Consider the following 14,903-nt stretch of genomic DNA (forward strand, 5'->3'; position numbering starts at 1 on the left):
TTAGATGGTTGGAAATTTATGGCACTCACCCATATAAACTTCTTATCACAATTTCACATGATCCAAGTTTGAAATCGGGAAGAATTTGGAAGCATAGGGAACTGAAAATGCTGGAAATTTGAGCAAAATATGAGGTGCTGGAGCATCTCAGTGGACGAGAGAGCATTTCCATTCCCTCCACAGATGCTATGTTTCGGGTTGGGATTTTTCTTTAGATTAATGGAGTGGGGGGGGGGGGGGGGAAAGAAAGCTGGAAAAGGGGGGGGGGGGGGGGCAAAGACTGGCAGGTGATAGGTGGGGTGGGGTAGTTGGCAGACAAATTGAGTAAATTACAAAGGTTAGAAGTGACAAGGAAACATTGGTGTTAGATGAGAGAAGGTGTTAAATCTAAAGCTAGAGGAAGAGATATGAGGTGGAAGTGGATGGGGGGAGATAAAAGGGGAAATATGGGATTGGAAATGTGTGAAGGTGGGTGTGGGAAAGAGAATGGAGAGGATATTACTTGCAATTTGTGAATGCAATGCTCATGCCATTAGGTATAATCTACCCAAATGGAACAGGAGCTGCTGTTCAAGTTTGCATGTGTCCCCAGCACCCTTCCAGGTGAGACAGTTTCACATGCACCTCTTCAAACCTACGTTTGGGGCTCCTGATGTGGCTTCCTTTTCATTGGCGAGACCAAGCATAGACTAGGCGACCACTTTGCCAAATACTGCTGGATCATCAGGTTGCTAACTCCTGCCCCCATGGACCATGCTCCCTTCCCCTCCTCCAATACTCGCCTCCCATCCCAGTCACCTATTTTCCTTTTAACTTATGTTTGAAGGATCATCTGTGCATTTCCACCCCAGATGCTGCCCAATCTGCTGAGTTCCTCCAGCATTTTGTGTTTTGTTCCAGAAATGTAGAAGTGTAGAAACACCAAGTGGAACAAGTAGAGTTCAAACTGAAGAGTTGGTTATATTTTCTATCTTTTTTCTCGTCAATGTGTCTATTTTTTCTAATGCCACTAATTTTGTTTCGATTTTAATGTAAAGTGGAGGTATTTTAGAGAAATTAAATCCAATTCCACTAAAGCCAGAAATATTAAACATTATTCTATGAGTTTTTTGGTGCTGTGACACATAATTTGGATCCATTTCCATCAGTTTGTGTGTATATTCAAAGATGCCATCTTCTCCTGGTTTAAAGTCTTCTCTCTTGTCATATCTATTGAAAAATTAAAATGAGAATTATAACAGACGAATATTAATAGATTTATTTGATCAGTTTTGAAATTCCCTACAACACAAGCATTTCTCATGAATTTTTTCAGTTAATGCCAGCAAAGCCATTTATGTCCCGTTTATAGACAATAGAATCCTTGTAAAAATCGTGACTTTTTAAAAAAAAATTTGAGATCCCTAAACTTACACCAAAGTAATCAGTGCATGATTGTAATTTTAAACTATCCTACTTTTCAATGTGTACTGGGCAGCCACAGACTTAAAAATATAAAATAATACCCACCAGGCAGCTGGTCTCCAACCACCTGATTACAGGCTGTTTAACTGAAAATAGACTCAAGGAATCTTAAATCACAAGCAGAAGCCATTTAGCTACTGTAAACGTGCCAGTGCATATGTATGGGTTTTAATTCACAGGATCATTCCTGAAAAATCAGCTTTTACTTCCCCAGAATGAATTAAGCTAATGATCAACTTTTAGTGATTTGTCCATTTCCAGAAATTTGGCCAGACATTTCCGGGTGTGAGAAACCCTAACAGTGCACATTCCCTGTGTAATGTTAGAGCATTGTAAGGGAACCTGGACCATTTTGTCCCAGCAATTCTCATCTTTGATTATGTGGTCTTAAAAAAGACCAGTGTCAAATGAGGACATCTACCAGCAACGTGAATGATTTAATACATCATCCATTCTCTCTTCCCTACACTCCTGTACTGTACTAATAGCCTCCAGCCATCCTCTGTTTCGATGTTCTTAAGTATTCTCCTTTGACTTCACACTCAATTAAGGAGATTTATTCACTGTCACATAGGATTTGTACATCATTTCCTACTGAAAAGAACAATGTAAAATTTGATGTGTAGCATCACAAAATAAGATTTAGCAATTCTAGGCACACTAGAAGAATACTATATATCGCCCGAGTAGTCTACAACCCCAATAGCAATAGACAATAGGTGCAGGAGTAGGCCATTTGGCCCTTTGAGCCAGCACTGCCATTCAATGTGATCATGGCTGATCATCCCCAATCAGTACCCTGTTCCTGCCTTCTCCCCATATCCCCTGACTGCTATTTTTAAGAGCCCTATCTAGCTCTCTCTTGAAAGCATCCAGAGAACCTGCCTCCACTTCTCTGAGGCAGAGAATTCCCCAGACTCACAACTCTCTGTGAGAAAAAGTGTTTCCTAGTCTCGGTTCTAAATGGCTTACTCTTATTCTTAAACAGTGGCCCCTGGTTCTGGACTCCAACATCGGGAACATATTTCCTGTATCTAGCATGTCCAAGCCCTTAACAATCTTGTATGTTTCAATGAGATATCCTCTCATCCTTCTAAACTCCAGAGTGTACAAGCCCAGCTGCTCCATTCTCTCAGCATATGACAGTCTCGCCATCCCGGGAATTAACCTTGTAAACCTATGCTGCACTCCCTCAATAGCAAGAATGTCCTTCCTTAAATTAGGGGACCAAAACTGCACACGATACTACAGGTGTGGTCTCACTAGGACTGTACAACTGCAGAAGGACCTCTTTGCTACTATATTCGATTCCTCTTGTTATAAAGGCCAACATGCCATTCGCTTTCTTCACTGCCTGCTGTACCTGCATGCTTACTTTCATAGACTGATGTACAAGGACCCCCAGATCCTGTTGTACTTCCCCTTATAACTTGGCGCCATTTAGATAGTAATCTGCCTTCCTGTTTTTGCTACCAAAGTGGATAACCTCACATTTATCTACATTAAACTTCATCTGCCATGCATCTGCCCACTTCCCCAACCTGTCCAAGTCACCCTGCATTCTCATAGCATCCTCCTCACAGTTCACACTGCCACCCAGCTTTGTGTCAAATGCAAATTTGCTAAAGTTACTTTGAACCCCTTCATCCAAATCATTGATGTATATTGTGAATAGCTGTGGTCCCAGCACCGATCCTTGCGGTACCCCACTAGTCACTGCCTGCCATTCTGAAAAGGACCTGTTAATCCCTACTCTCGTTTCCTGTCTGCCAACCACTTCTCTATCCATGTCAGAACTCTACCCCCAATACCATGTGCCCTAATTTTGCCCAGTAATCTGCTATGTGGGATCTTATAAAATGCTTTCTGAAAGTCCAGGTACACTACATCCTCTGGCTCTCCCTTGTCCATTTTCCCAGTTGCATCTTCAAAAAATTCTTGAAGATTAGTCAAGCATGATTTCCCCTTCGTAAATCCATGCTGACTTGGACCAATCCTGTTACTGCTATCCACATGTTTGGCTATCTCATCTTTTATAATTGATTCCAGCATCTTCCCCACCACCGATGTCAGGCTAACTGGTCTATAATTCCCTGTTTTCTCTCTCCTGCCTTTCTTAAAAAATGGGAGAGCTCTCCCAGAGAGCTTTTTTTTTTAACCCATTCTAACGTGGGCAGAAACATTGGGCATTTGTTGGATAATAAGTCGAATTATATCTTTAAATGAAAGCATACATATATTAAAAGTGTTCCAAGCATTCACGTGGAAATAACGCACCTCCAATTTTGATTGAGTTCAAGAAATCGGGAAACACCAGTCTGAGCAGAAGCCACATCAATGTGCACTGAAACAGCTAGAGGGACAGACATTAGTTAAAACAATGCTTGGGAAATGTGTCTTTTATAAAATGGTTACTTGAAAATAATTTCAGCAGTCATTACATAACATTCTGCTTTTGATAAATAGTCATTTGATGGAATCAGAATGTTTAGGAGGAAGAAAAAAGTTTTAAGAAATCAAACAATGAACAAAAAAGTTTTTTTTTTTTAAAAAAGGAAAAGTTAATGAGATGGTCAATGAGGTTTAAGCTGAGAGGGGAAATATTTAATAGGAACCTGATGGGCAACTTTTTCACACAGATGTGTTTTTCATCTATCATAGCTGATGAGCTTTACAATAACAGTAATTTATTGCATTTTGATTTTATCTTAATTGATTATATATTCTGTCTCCTGCTTGATATAATTGAAGTGATAAGTCACTTGGTTGTTCTGTTATTTAAAACTTAAAAGAGAACTGAAATGTAATTCAACACTTGTTTTACTGACTACTATGATCTAATTCTTGGTGACAAGCAAACACATAATTTGTTTATGAAAAGGTAATGCTGAATGTTTGTTTTCTGATAATTCTCTCACAATACATGATAACTTTTAACACTGGCATCAGTTTAAGGACATGAAAGCTTTTTTTTTGTGTAAGCTAATGTTTGTTTTTCACTAGACTCCAATGTGAAACAAACCAGAACATTTCAATAACATTGTATTAACCCACAACTACTAAAATGCTTAGTAAAAACTCGTTTTTCCCCTTCCTGTATTTTTTCTCCCAGTATTAATTTAAAACAGTATTTCTAATGCATGTGTGCTATAGATATCAATTCTTTTGTACATTAATGCTAAAATATTCTACTAACCGAGTTCCAGCCATCCCTATTTTGAAGGACAAACATGAACGATACAATTCTAGCATTTTATTTGCTACAAATCAATGCTCAGGAAGTAGAGACATGATCATGCCCTCAATGTTGTTAGAGCCCTGTTTTAATATAACCAATATAAATGTGTGAATTGATAAGTGCTGTGAAATAAGATTAATTTTAAAAGAGATTCCACATCCTTGCGGGTTTACGGTTCTTGATTAAGTGAACACAGCAGTATTATAAATCACAACATCCTACAGAAAAATAATGTAAACCAGTGTTGATGGTGTCATGAAAGAGGGACATTGTTTTTTAAAATATATATTTTAATTCATAAACAGGACCATTGCTAGATATTTGGTCCTAAAGACAGCTACTTGGCAATTTACTCATCAGACTGGGGTGGGAGATTGCAGCCTTCACGTGGTCTACCCTTTTCGACAAATGCAATTAACCTGGCGTACACAAACAGAAGATCAAACAGAACAAGTTGTCTTACAACTTTAGGCTGTGCACGCCATACGCAAGAAGACGACTTATTATACCAATACTAGTATCAGCCCGTAATATCCTGAGTGCAGCCTGAACTAAAAATTATCTGATTCAGTTACTACTAATGAATTCAGCATTTACTTTTGTTCAATTTATAATTCCAATTAAACTGTAATCAGTCCAATACCTTATACAAATGCCATCAACATCAGGCATCCTTGAAAAGGCACCACTAATTGCATAAGGGCAACTGATTCAAATTTGAAGTCATCGTCCTTGGATTTTATTATGAAATGGAACTATCAAGTGTCACAGACCTGCTGTTGGAGGCACAACCTCATGTAGTTTTTGCATAGCGACTCCACCTGGATAGTTGTGGTGAGATACATATAGTAACAATCCTGTGTAGCAGATATTTATTACCAGGTGTGCAATCACTGCAAAGAATCCTAATTTATAAAAGAAGGATTTGTGGTACTTGATCGTTCTGTGCAACAAAATAAACAATAGTAATTAGTAATGTGTAGGAAGGAACTGCAAATGCTGGTTTACACTGAGACTCACATTTAGGAACAGGGTACAGGAGGCTATTCAGTCCTGCAGCCAGTCCCACACTTTGGTTAGGTCATTTGGACCTTAAACTCCTCTACCTGCCTTGTTCTACATTCATAGAGACACTGACCCAAACCTTGAAAAATTTAAGATTTGTAATAAAACAAAATCACATGTATTTAAAGTGCACATTGTCAGATTTTAATAAAGTCAATTTGTATAGATTTTGGTTTCACAGTGTAGAAATTACAGCAGTGTTTATACATAGTCCCCCACCATTTCAGGGCACCAACATGTTTGAGACACAGCAATGAAAATAGTCATGTTTAATATTTTGTTGCATGTCCTTTGTATGAAATGACTGCTTGAAGTCTGCGATTCATGGACATCAGTTGTTGGGTGTCTTCTTTGGTGATGCTCTGCCAGGCCTATATTGCAGCCATCTTTAGCTTATGTTTGTTTTGGGGGCTAGTCCCCTTCAGTTTTCTGTTCAGCATATAAAAGCCATGCTCAATTGGGTTCAGATTGGGTGATTGACTTGGCGACTCAAGAATTTACCTTTTTTAACTTCGAAAAACTCCTTTGTTGCTTTGGCAGCATGTTTGGGATCATTGTCTTGCTGTAGAATGAACTGCCGGCCAATGAGTTTTGAGGCATTTGTTGGAACTTGAGCACAGGGGATGTGTCTATAGACTTCAGAATTCATTAGCCTATTTTTGCAGCCAACCAGTAGTTTGAATCTTGCAGTGTAGCCTCTGTATTTCTGTTCATGAAGTCTTCTGCAGACAGTGGTCATTGAACCATATTATGTATGCAGATGATCTTGTGGTCTTTAGTCCATCTAGCGCTGGTCTCCAGTAGCTCCTTACTATATGTTCTGTGTATGGTGTGGAACATGACATTAAATATAATGCTAGTAAGAGTGCTGTTATGGTCTGTAGAACCAAAAAGGATAAATGCCTAAAATATCCTGTTTTTAAATTGTCTGACAACAATCTTAGTGTCTGTAATAAGATAAAATATCTAGGGCATATTATTAACAGAACAGAACAAATGACAGATGATGAGGATATTTATAGGCAACGACGCATGCTGTATGTACAGGCAAATATCCTCTTGTGTAAATTTGGTGTGTGTGCAGATGTGGTGAAGATGTCGCTATTTAGAGCATACTGCACACCCCTCTACACTGCGCACCTGTGGTCGAACTATTTAAAGACAAGTATGCAGAGACTAAAGGTGGCATATAACGATGCCATGAGAACACTGCTAAGGCAACCTAGATGGTGTAGTGCCAGTAATATGTTTGTGGCTGCAGGAGTCAGTACTTTAGAAGCTATCCTAAGAAACCACATGTATAAATTCATTTGCAGGATAAATGACTCTAAAAATGTGCTTATTGTGGCCTTGACAAACATAAGGGTTAGCACTACACGCTACGAATCAGTTGTGGAGACACTGGTATCGTTGTCTCGTTGTAGGACATTGATCATCTTTTAATCTGGATTTTTAACAAGTATTGTGGGTTTTTGTTAAATATAAATTATGATGTTTTTATGTGATATACCATAATGTTATATATATTTATTATATTTGATATGCATTGCATTTTTTTAATGTAATGTTGCCCCTTGTCTGGACCTTGAGTCTGTAATAAAGTTTATTATTATTATTATTATTGACAAATCCTCACCTGACTCCTGAAGAGTGTTTCTGATGTCAGACAGGTGTTTGGGGATTTTTCTTTATTATAGAGAATTCTTCTGTCATCAGCTGTGTAGGTCTTCCTTGGCCTGCCAGTTCCTTTGCGATTAGTAAGCTCACCAGTGCTCTCTTTCTTCTTAATGATGTTCCAAACAGCTGGTTTTGGTAAGCCTAAGGTTTGGCTGTTGTCTCTTAAGTTTTATTCTTGTTTCTCGGTATCACAATGGCTAATTTGACTTACAGTGGCACAACTTTGGTTCTCATGTTGATAAACAGCAATAAAAGTTTCCAAAGGTGATGGAAAGACTGGAGGAAAGACTAGGTGCTGAGAGCTCTCTTATACCTGCATTAAGGAGACAATTAAACAAACTTGAGCAATTACAAAGACCTGTGAAGCCATGTGTGCCAACATTATAGTGCCCTGGAATGTGGGGACTATGTATAAACATGGCTGTGATTTCTACATGGCAAAACCAAAATGTATAAAAATGGCCTTTAATAAAATCTGACAATGTGCACTTTAACTACATGATTTTTTTTTCTATTACAAATCTCAAATTTTGGAGTACAGAGGCAAGTAAATAAATGATGGGTCTTTGTCCCAATCATTATGGAGGGCACTATAGATGTTACCCTTGAAAACATCTTTTTTAAATGGCAGTTGTAAAGACTTTATCCTTTTTTGCAAACTGAAATGTAAGAGCACTCTGATAACTTGAAACAAATACTGCAATGAAATACAATTGACCATACAGTCAAGAGTATAAATACACCATTTCATCATTCCAGATTTAGTCCTTGCGTCATTTAATTCTTTGTTACTCATATTTATTTCCAGATTGTATTAAATGCTCACATTTGTGCTCCACTGGTTCTAAAAATACATTTGGAGGGTAATTACTATTGAAGATTCAATAATAACAAATAAAGATTCCTTTTTAGTTTGCGCAGTGGGATAATTATACTATAGTTGAACACTCTTATTAAGCATATATTGTGTGACACAAGACTAATTTATTTATACAATTAAGATCCAAAATAACCTGTATAACATTTTCTTTGTAAGTACATTCAATTAAAACTTGACTTTTTAGCAGGACATTGTCCTTGAATACTTACAGGTATGAACATCCCATTGCTGCAACAACGTTCAAGATGGGAAATGTGTAGATTATAAAGCGCAATTCTTTGTGAGGTAGAAATGAATATAAAAAGATGAAACCAATTGAGGGGAAGAGCATCCTCCAGCTCCTCCTGTCCTGTGCTCCAAGAGGCAGAAAAACAACGGTACAACCAAGAGCCCGAGGTAGTGCCGAGTAAAAGTACCATAAAAAGGGTGATGTCTGAATAGATTCTCAGTTAAGGAAACATGCAAATTCAAATCACCAAACTCACAAAAATATACATATAAGGAATTTGCAACTAGCTGCAACTGCAATTTTGCCCTGTAATGCCTTGAAAATTTACTCAAATTAGCTAAGGATACAAACAGAACTGTCCTATCTTTAAAATTAATAAGGGTCAGTTTTAAAACATCCTTCAAAACACAATTTCTAACCATCTTAGATTCAGCCCCGTTACTCCACAATTGACAGCTTGAAACTTTACTCAAACTAGATGTAGCTATGGCTCCTTAAAGTTGGAATGAAGTGAGTGACAAATTATTTGGTGCCATGTGCATTCATGCCAATTATCAATTCTCATAGCCAGATTTTATCAATTACATTTGTGACCGGGCTGGATTTCAAACCACACTCAGTAAAAAGCCTGTCTTAAACTCATAGCATCAACTGGTTTTACTTGTGCCACTAATGTAAATGTTTTCTGGGGAGAGGAATCTGAATTTGCCTACAATCCATTGGCCACTGAATGAATCTATCCTCCACAAATCAGGTGAAATACCAAAGTTTTCAAAAGAATAGCTACCATTACACACTCACTTACTAGAAAAATACTTCAGGAATCCTGCATTTACAGATTGTGATTTTCTGCCTGCTAATTTTACTGTATGTTAAATCATGGATTACTTACACCAAACATCCTGAAATAAGCTCCCAACATGAAACCCATGGCATATGTGTACGTTAGAACATTTACTCTCAATGAATTTTCCCACATGGTTCAACATTTACTGGTCATCCTCAAAATAATTTGGGAAGAACTTAATGAATTGAATGCAATTTAGATATAATGATTGTCAAAGAGTAATTATAAAAAAACTAACTAATCAATCCAAGATCTAATTCATCTTAAATCTAATTGAATGGTTGATCTAGTGTCATCCTAGCTCTTGTGGTTTACCTTTCAGTAGAATTTCCAATATTTTACTCTTAAAATAATTCCAATTCACATGGATTCTTTTTGCCTGTTGTTGTTGCTTTTTGCTGATAATCTTCCTGTCAATTTATAATGAATCATTGATGGATGAACAGTTAAGCCATTGCTGATTATTAACAATAACCAATGACTGCACAACAATAAAGTATATATTAGATTTTGTTCAATATGTAATTGGAATATATTTTTCAAATAATAGATTCTTGCAGAATCAATCACATTTTCTCTGAATCTGCTTTATGTTTTCCTAAAGTAACCCAAGGCTGTGCAAAGGATAGTCCCCATTCCGAACTCTTATTTAAAACTATATTGTACCAAAGTACTTCTCCCTCAGGCCAAATGAGTCGTCCCCAAAATATAGAATCCACAGATATGGTTAGAGCTGAAACGAAATTCACAGGAATGTTATTGAATGTGTTGATTTTGCTGAATGAACGTGTGTTTAAATTTAAGTTCCTTTCTCCAAAGAAACTACATGTTACTTACCCAACCATACCAATCCAGCTGACACTGCATGGCAAAGACTTCTGGAAATTGAAATTCGACGACTGACTACTGATGACAGCAGCATGAGACCGAGAAATATGGAAAGTTCAGATCGGAATATGATGATAGATAGAGCAGACAGCCAGATAAATGTGCCAAATTTCTGCTGCATCCAGGCTGTAAATGCCAAGAGAACTGTAGGGAAAGATGAAATGTGCAGTTTACAAATGAACCACCTCCTCACAATGCTAATTTAAATCTTTCAAGATTTTTGCCACTGGAAGTAGTAAATGCCTTGTGTATAATTAGTTCAAATTTTAATTAGTTCATCACAGTTTCAATATTTCATGCACTATATATTCTCAAATTGGCTCAACTTGTCTCTAACTCAAAAGGTTGTGAGTTAATGCACTGTGATTGCACCTGTGTGCATTAATCAGGGTGACACCAGAGTAGTATTGAACATTGCATCATCAGAGCTTCCAACATTCAGTTGAAATATTAGTCCAGGACTAATAACCACTATCTTCGAGACATAGAAAACATGATATCCTAGTTAAATTAGGTCTCCCGTTTTTTTTTGTGTGACTATTAATTCGCAAACCAATCTCACTAAAAATTGTAGACACAAAAAGCTGGAGTAACTCAGCGGAACAGGTAGCATCTTTGGAGAGGAGGAATGGGTCAAGTTTCGGGTCGAGACCCTTCTTCAGACCAGAAGCGTCACCCATTCCTTCTCTCCAGAGATGCTGGCTGTCCCACTGAGGTACTCCAGATTTTGTGTCTAACCTCAGTTTAAAGTAGCTTCTGTTCCTTCTTACACATTTCACTAAAAATAGGCTCTAATTCTTTTAATTCTTCCCCACAACCATCAGGCTATTAAACTCGCCAACAAGCAGACTGAACTGTAACAGCCTATTGCTCTTTATCTGCTTATTTACGTGTATATTGAACTGAACTGTTCTGTACTTTTGCTTACAATATTCTGTTGTGCTACAGCAAGCAGGAATTTCATTGACCTATCTGTGACGCATGACAATAAACCCTCCAAATAGGTACTGCACCTCCAAAAAGTAGTTGAATATTCAGTGAGCTTTGGGAAGTGGTGAAGGGTACTCACTACATATTATGTGAACAAGATAGCATGTGGGTTGAAATACACAGCTGACTGATTTTATAAAGTAATGTTTGCCTTTTGGCTGAAAGCTATGTGAAATTATTCTATTGTTGGGGGCGGGTGGGTGGATGAGTGAGGTTGAATCATGTTTGAAACAGATAAATGTACCTTTCTCTCCATCTAAATTAGGGAGTGATGGCAGCATTCACAGGATGCTTGGAAAGGTGGCTGTGATTAGTATGTGAATCGACTCACTTCTGGCTATAACATGGCTAATTTTACAAATAGTCTAATGACAGAGTGTACTTTATTTATTCTGAAACTTCAGAGCCACATGAAATACTGTTTCTGCTAAAGTTCCAATAAGACAAGCCACAAGATTAAAATACACTAATTTTTCATACGTTCCATTTTCCTGTCTTTCCTTAGTAATGAAATTACTATTAATAATGGTATTTCTGTCATAATGGTTATTGCGTATAAACAAAATTATAAAAACACTTATGGCTAACCGATAAATGGACTTGTAGTCACTGACTTTCAGAAAATCGTTAAATTTTCTGGATTTTACTAACCTCTGAATATATAATATAATTGTAAATGAGTGGTGCAATAATAAAGTCCACCTCCCTCAAAATAAACAAAGAATAAATTACAAAATTGTACTACTCACCAATGGGCAACGCAAATATATTTGGGAGTGTTCTCGTGCAGTAAAAGAGAAGATGAAACTGAGTTGCTGAAATCCAACAATAAAAAACAGCTACCGTTGTGCCAAATTGTTTCCGAACTTCTTTCTGAAACTTCCAGAATGCATAAATCACACAGAGACCTAGGCATCCTCGGACTTAAAACACAAAAGAAAGTGATCATAATTAAATATACTTTAAACAATGTTATTCTGTTGCCGATTTTAAAACATTACAAAATTAAAATAAAAGTACTTGTCATAGAAAATAAGTCATATTGCACATAAACAGGCCTTGCTGACCATTCTGCCCCGCTATATGAATAATTTTACAGCATTGTTCCTGTCCTTCTAAGCTTTACCTATTTGAGTGTCAGTCTCAATTTTTCTTAAACATTGTGTTTTGTTTGATTCTACACCTCTTCTGCCAGTGAGTTCCACATATCAGTCACTGTTATGAATGTTCCACTCAAATCCTCTTTAAAACCCCTACTTCTCACCCTAAAGCACTCTTGTTTTTTCATACCCGTACCATGGAGAAAAGAGTCAGACTATCAATTCTATCTATCCCTCTCATGATTTTATATGCCTCCATTAGGTCACCTCGCAGCTTCCTTCCCTCCAGGGAAAGCACACGCCCACCCCACCCAATCTCTCCCCATAATTAAAGTTCTTCAATCCAGGCAACATTCTGTGAATCTCCTCTGCACCGTCTCCAGCAAAATCACATCCTTTCAAAACCGATGACCAGAACCATACACAATGCTCCAAGTGCAGTCTAACAAACTTTTTTTTACAAAATTCGAAAATAATGCCCCGCCTTTTATATTTTACTAGACCAAGTGCAGCCCTATTGGGGTCTGCTCCCCCAACGCACCTGTCCCCTACCCGTAGTCCCCATGAATTCTGCATGAATATGCATGCCATATTCTTTCAAAGCAATTCCATCTAACTTCAAGGATCTATAGACCTATTTAACATCAAGGATCTATTATCGTTCATGTTAATGTCAATATACACAATAAGAGGACAATTTCATTTAAAAATGGGATGAACGAATTTATGGACAAGAAGTGTAATTACTTCAATGATTCAGAACGTTTAATAATAAACTGGGTTATGTATTGTAAGTGGTTTTTATTTGGGATGGAGGCCATAAAATCAACGTAACGCCATTCCCAGGTGTGTCAATCATACAGGAGTGAGACATCCTCCAATAATAGCAGAGAGATTTCAATTTACACCAGTTGCAAAACAAAACATTTTCTCAGCTGCAGTAATGTAGGACTATTACTTTTCCTGTGGCACCTTTTAAAAATATATATATATTCATCATGCTTTATGCAAATAAAGGCCACGAATCCTCTACTCCTTGGCTTCTTCTCAGTTTCGAAACTGCGGTACAATTTAAATTAAATAAACCAATCATACCTAGAAGCTGCGAGTAAAACTTGGACACGTCAAGAGCTGAGAGGAAAAAAGCTGCTGGTGCAGAGAGCAATGAAATAATAAGCGGTCCCACGAAGGTCCTTGGAACAACCCCGGGGAACTCGTGGTGATCATACTGCAATGCAAGGAGGAAAATGCAAGTCACATATCAACCACCAAAGCCAAATCAAAATGAACAACATGAAGTATTGTACTGCAACGAGAAAGGTTGCCTACAATTGTAGTTTACGAAATTTAATACCTTATCCAGGTGCAAGCGGTGGTATAGTATGTCGTGCGTCGCTTGCAGGTTGAAGCTTTCTTCCACTTTAGTAAAAGGACAGACCAACAAGTGGACACAAGCCACGAGTGTCAGCAACAGCAGTTCTCTTTGCATTGATCGACTCATCTCAGCCATGGTTACTCTCCAGTTGTGAGGCAAGACTCAAGAGACGAATAAGCCCGCTGCAGACTTCATGCAGCACAGCCACACTTGAAACCAAGGCGTGTTGCAGCCTTGAAATCGCTGACTGCATCCCTCCAATATTCAACACATTTTCACAACGTTTACTCAACGTGCTTATTGCAAAGCCACTTGCGGTCCTGCGATCCCACAATTCTAGTGGCAGAGATGAGTTCAATCAGAGTACAACATAAAACAAAGTGTGAGTATTGGAACGTACACCACATGCCAGCAGCCAATTCAGGCTGCCTCCATGACCAAAGATCGTAGAGGATCTTTGTCCATGACGGCCAACAACATCCAGTTCAAAGGACACTACACAGGATGTCACTGCCGAGGAAATGCAACATAGACTGAGCTCGAGATTTTAAACTTATAAATTCCACACCATTGCATGTCATGTTCAGTAAAAGATTGTATATTTATGCAATTACTTCTATCCACATCAGTTATGTATAGATTTGTTTGCTTATTGTTAATATATAGTTATGTCCCCAGCATTAATATTTGCCTGTGGTGACCCGTTTAGACATATGAATGGATGCATGCATTTTTGCTTATATTAAAGAACAATTTTTAGTGTACATTAATGGAAGATTTCGTTTCTGTATTAATGCTCAAATTGTGTGAATTAACGAATGGATTTGTGTTTACCTATCAATCTCCCTTCATTAATCTAGCTTTGTTTGTCAATGCATTTACGCGTTACGCTGATTAGATTGTATGCAGAGATGTATTCATGTATAGCTGTCATTTGCCTGCATTTATGCGCAGTTTTTAGGTTTTCGCATGAATGCACCGAGCTGTGTCTATGATTTATTTTCTGGCCGCATGCAACACACACTCACACATTTGTGATATCCATCTATCCATCGAGTGGAATTCGCCGGGCTGCCGGCAACACGTGGAAGAGCGACCGCTCTCGGCGTGTCGAGCCCCGGTTGGCGTCTGCATGGATTGACAGTGACGT

The 14,903-nt window shown here is 38.0% G+C and overlaps 1 protein-coding gene across 1 annotated transcript; it reads right to left on the reverse strand.

Moving 5' to 3' along the window:
* Positions 1-304: 304 nt before the first annotated feature.
* Positions 305-14,892, reverse strand: alg12 (ALG12 alpha-1,6-mannosyltransferase). Its single transcript, XM_055653051.1, has 10 exons — positions 14,782-14,892; positions 13,733-14,089; positions 13,474-13,606; positions 12,028-12,201; positions 10,238-10,432; positions 10,030-10,133; positions 8,534-8,757; positions 5,476-5,645; positions 3,742-3,817; positions 305-1,209 (listed from the first exon to the last, which is right to left on the reverse strand). The coding sequence occupies exons 2-10, from the start codon at positions 13,886-13,888 to the stop codon at positions 942-944; spliced, it is 1,500 nt and encodes a 499-aa protein (XP_055509026.1). The 5' UTR covers positions 13,889-14,089; positions 14,782-14,892; the 3' UTR covers positions 305-941.
* Positions 14,893-14,903: the final 11 nt, after the last annotated feature.

Source organism: Leucoraja erinacea, chromosome 22 (genome assembly GCF_028641065.1).
Source record: "Leucoraja erinacea ecotype New England chromosome 22, Leri_hhj_1, whole genome shotgun sequence".
In the NCBI taxonomy this organism is placed as follows: Eukaryota; Metazoa; Chordata; class Chondrichthyes; order Rajiformes; family Rajidae; genus Leucoraja; species Leucoraja erinaceus.

Excerpts from the sequence above, each read along its gene's own strand:
- alg12 (XM_055653051.1), bottom strand. The coding sequence starts at position 13,888 with ATGGCTGAGATGAGTCGATCAATGCAAAGAGAACTGCTGTTGCTGACA. Across the intron at positions 5,646-8,533 it reads GCAATGGGATGTTCATACCT|AACGATCAAGTACCACAAAT; the intron begins GTAAGTATTCAA and ends TTTGTTGCACAG. Across the intron at positions 1,210-3,741 it reads GAACTCAATCAAAATTGGAG|ATATGACAAGAGAGAAGACT; the intron begins GTGCGTTATTTC and ends ATTTTTCAATAG.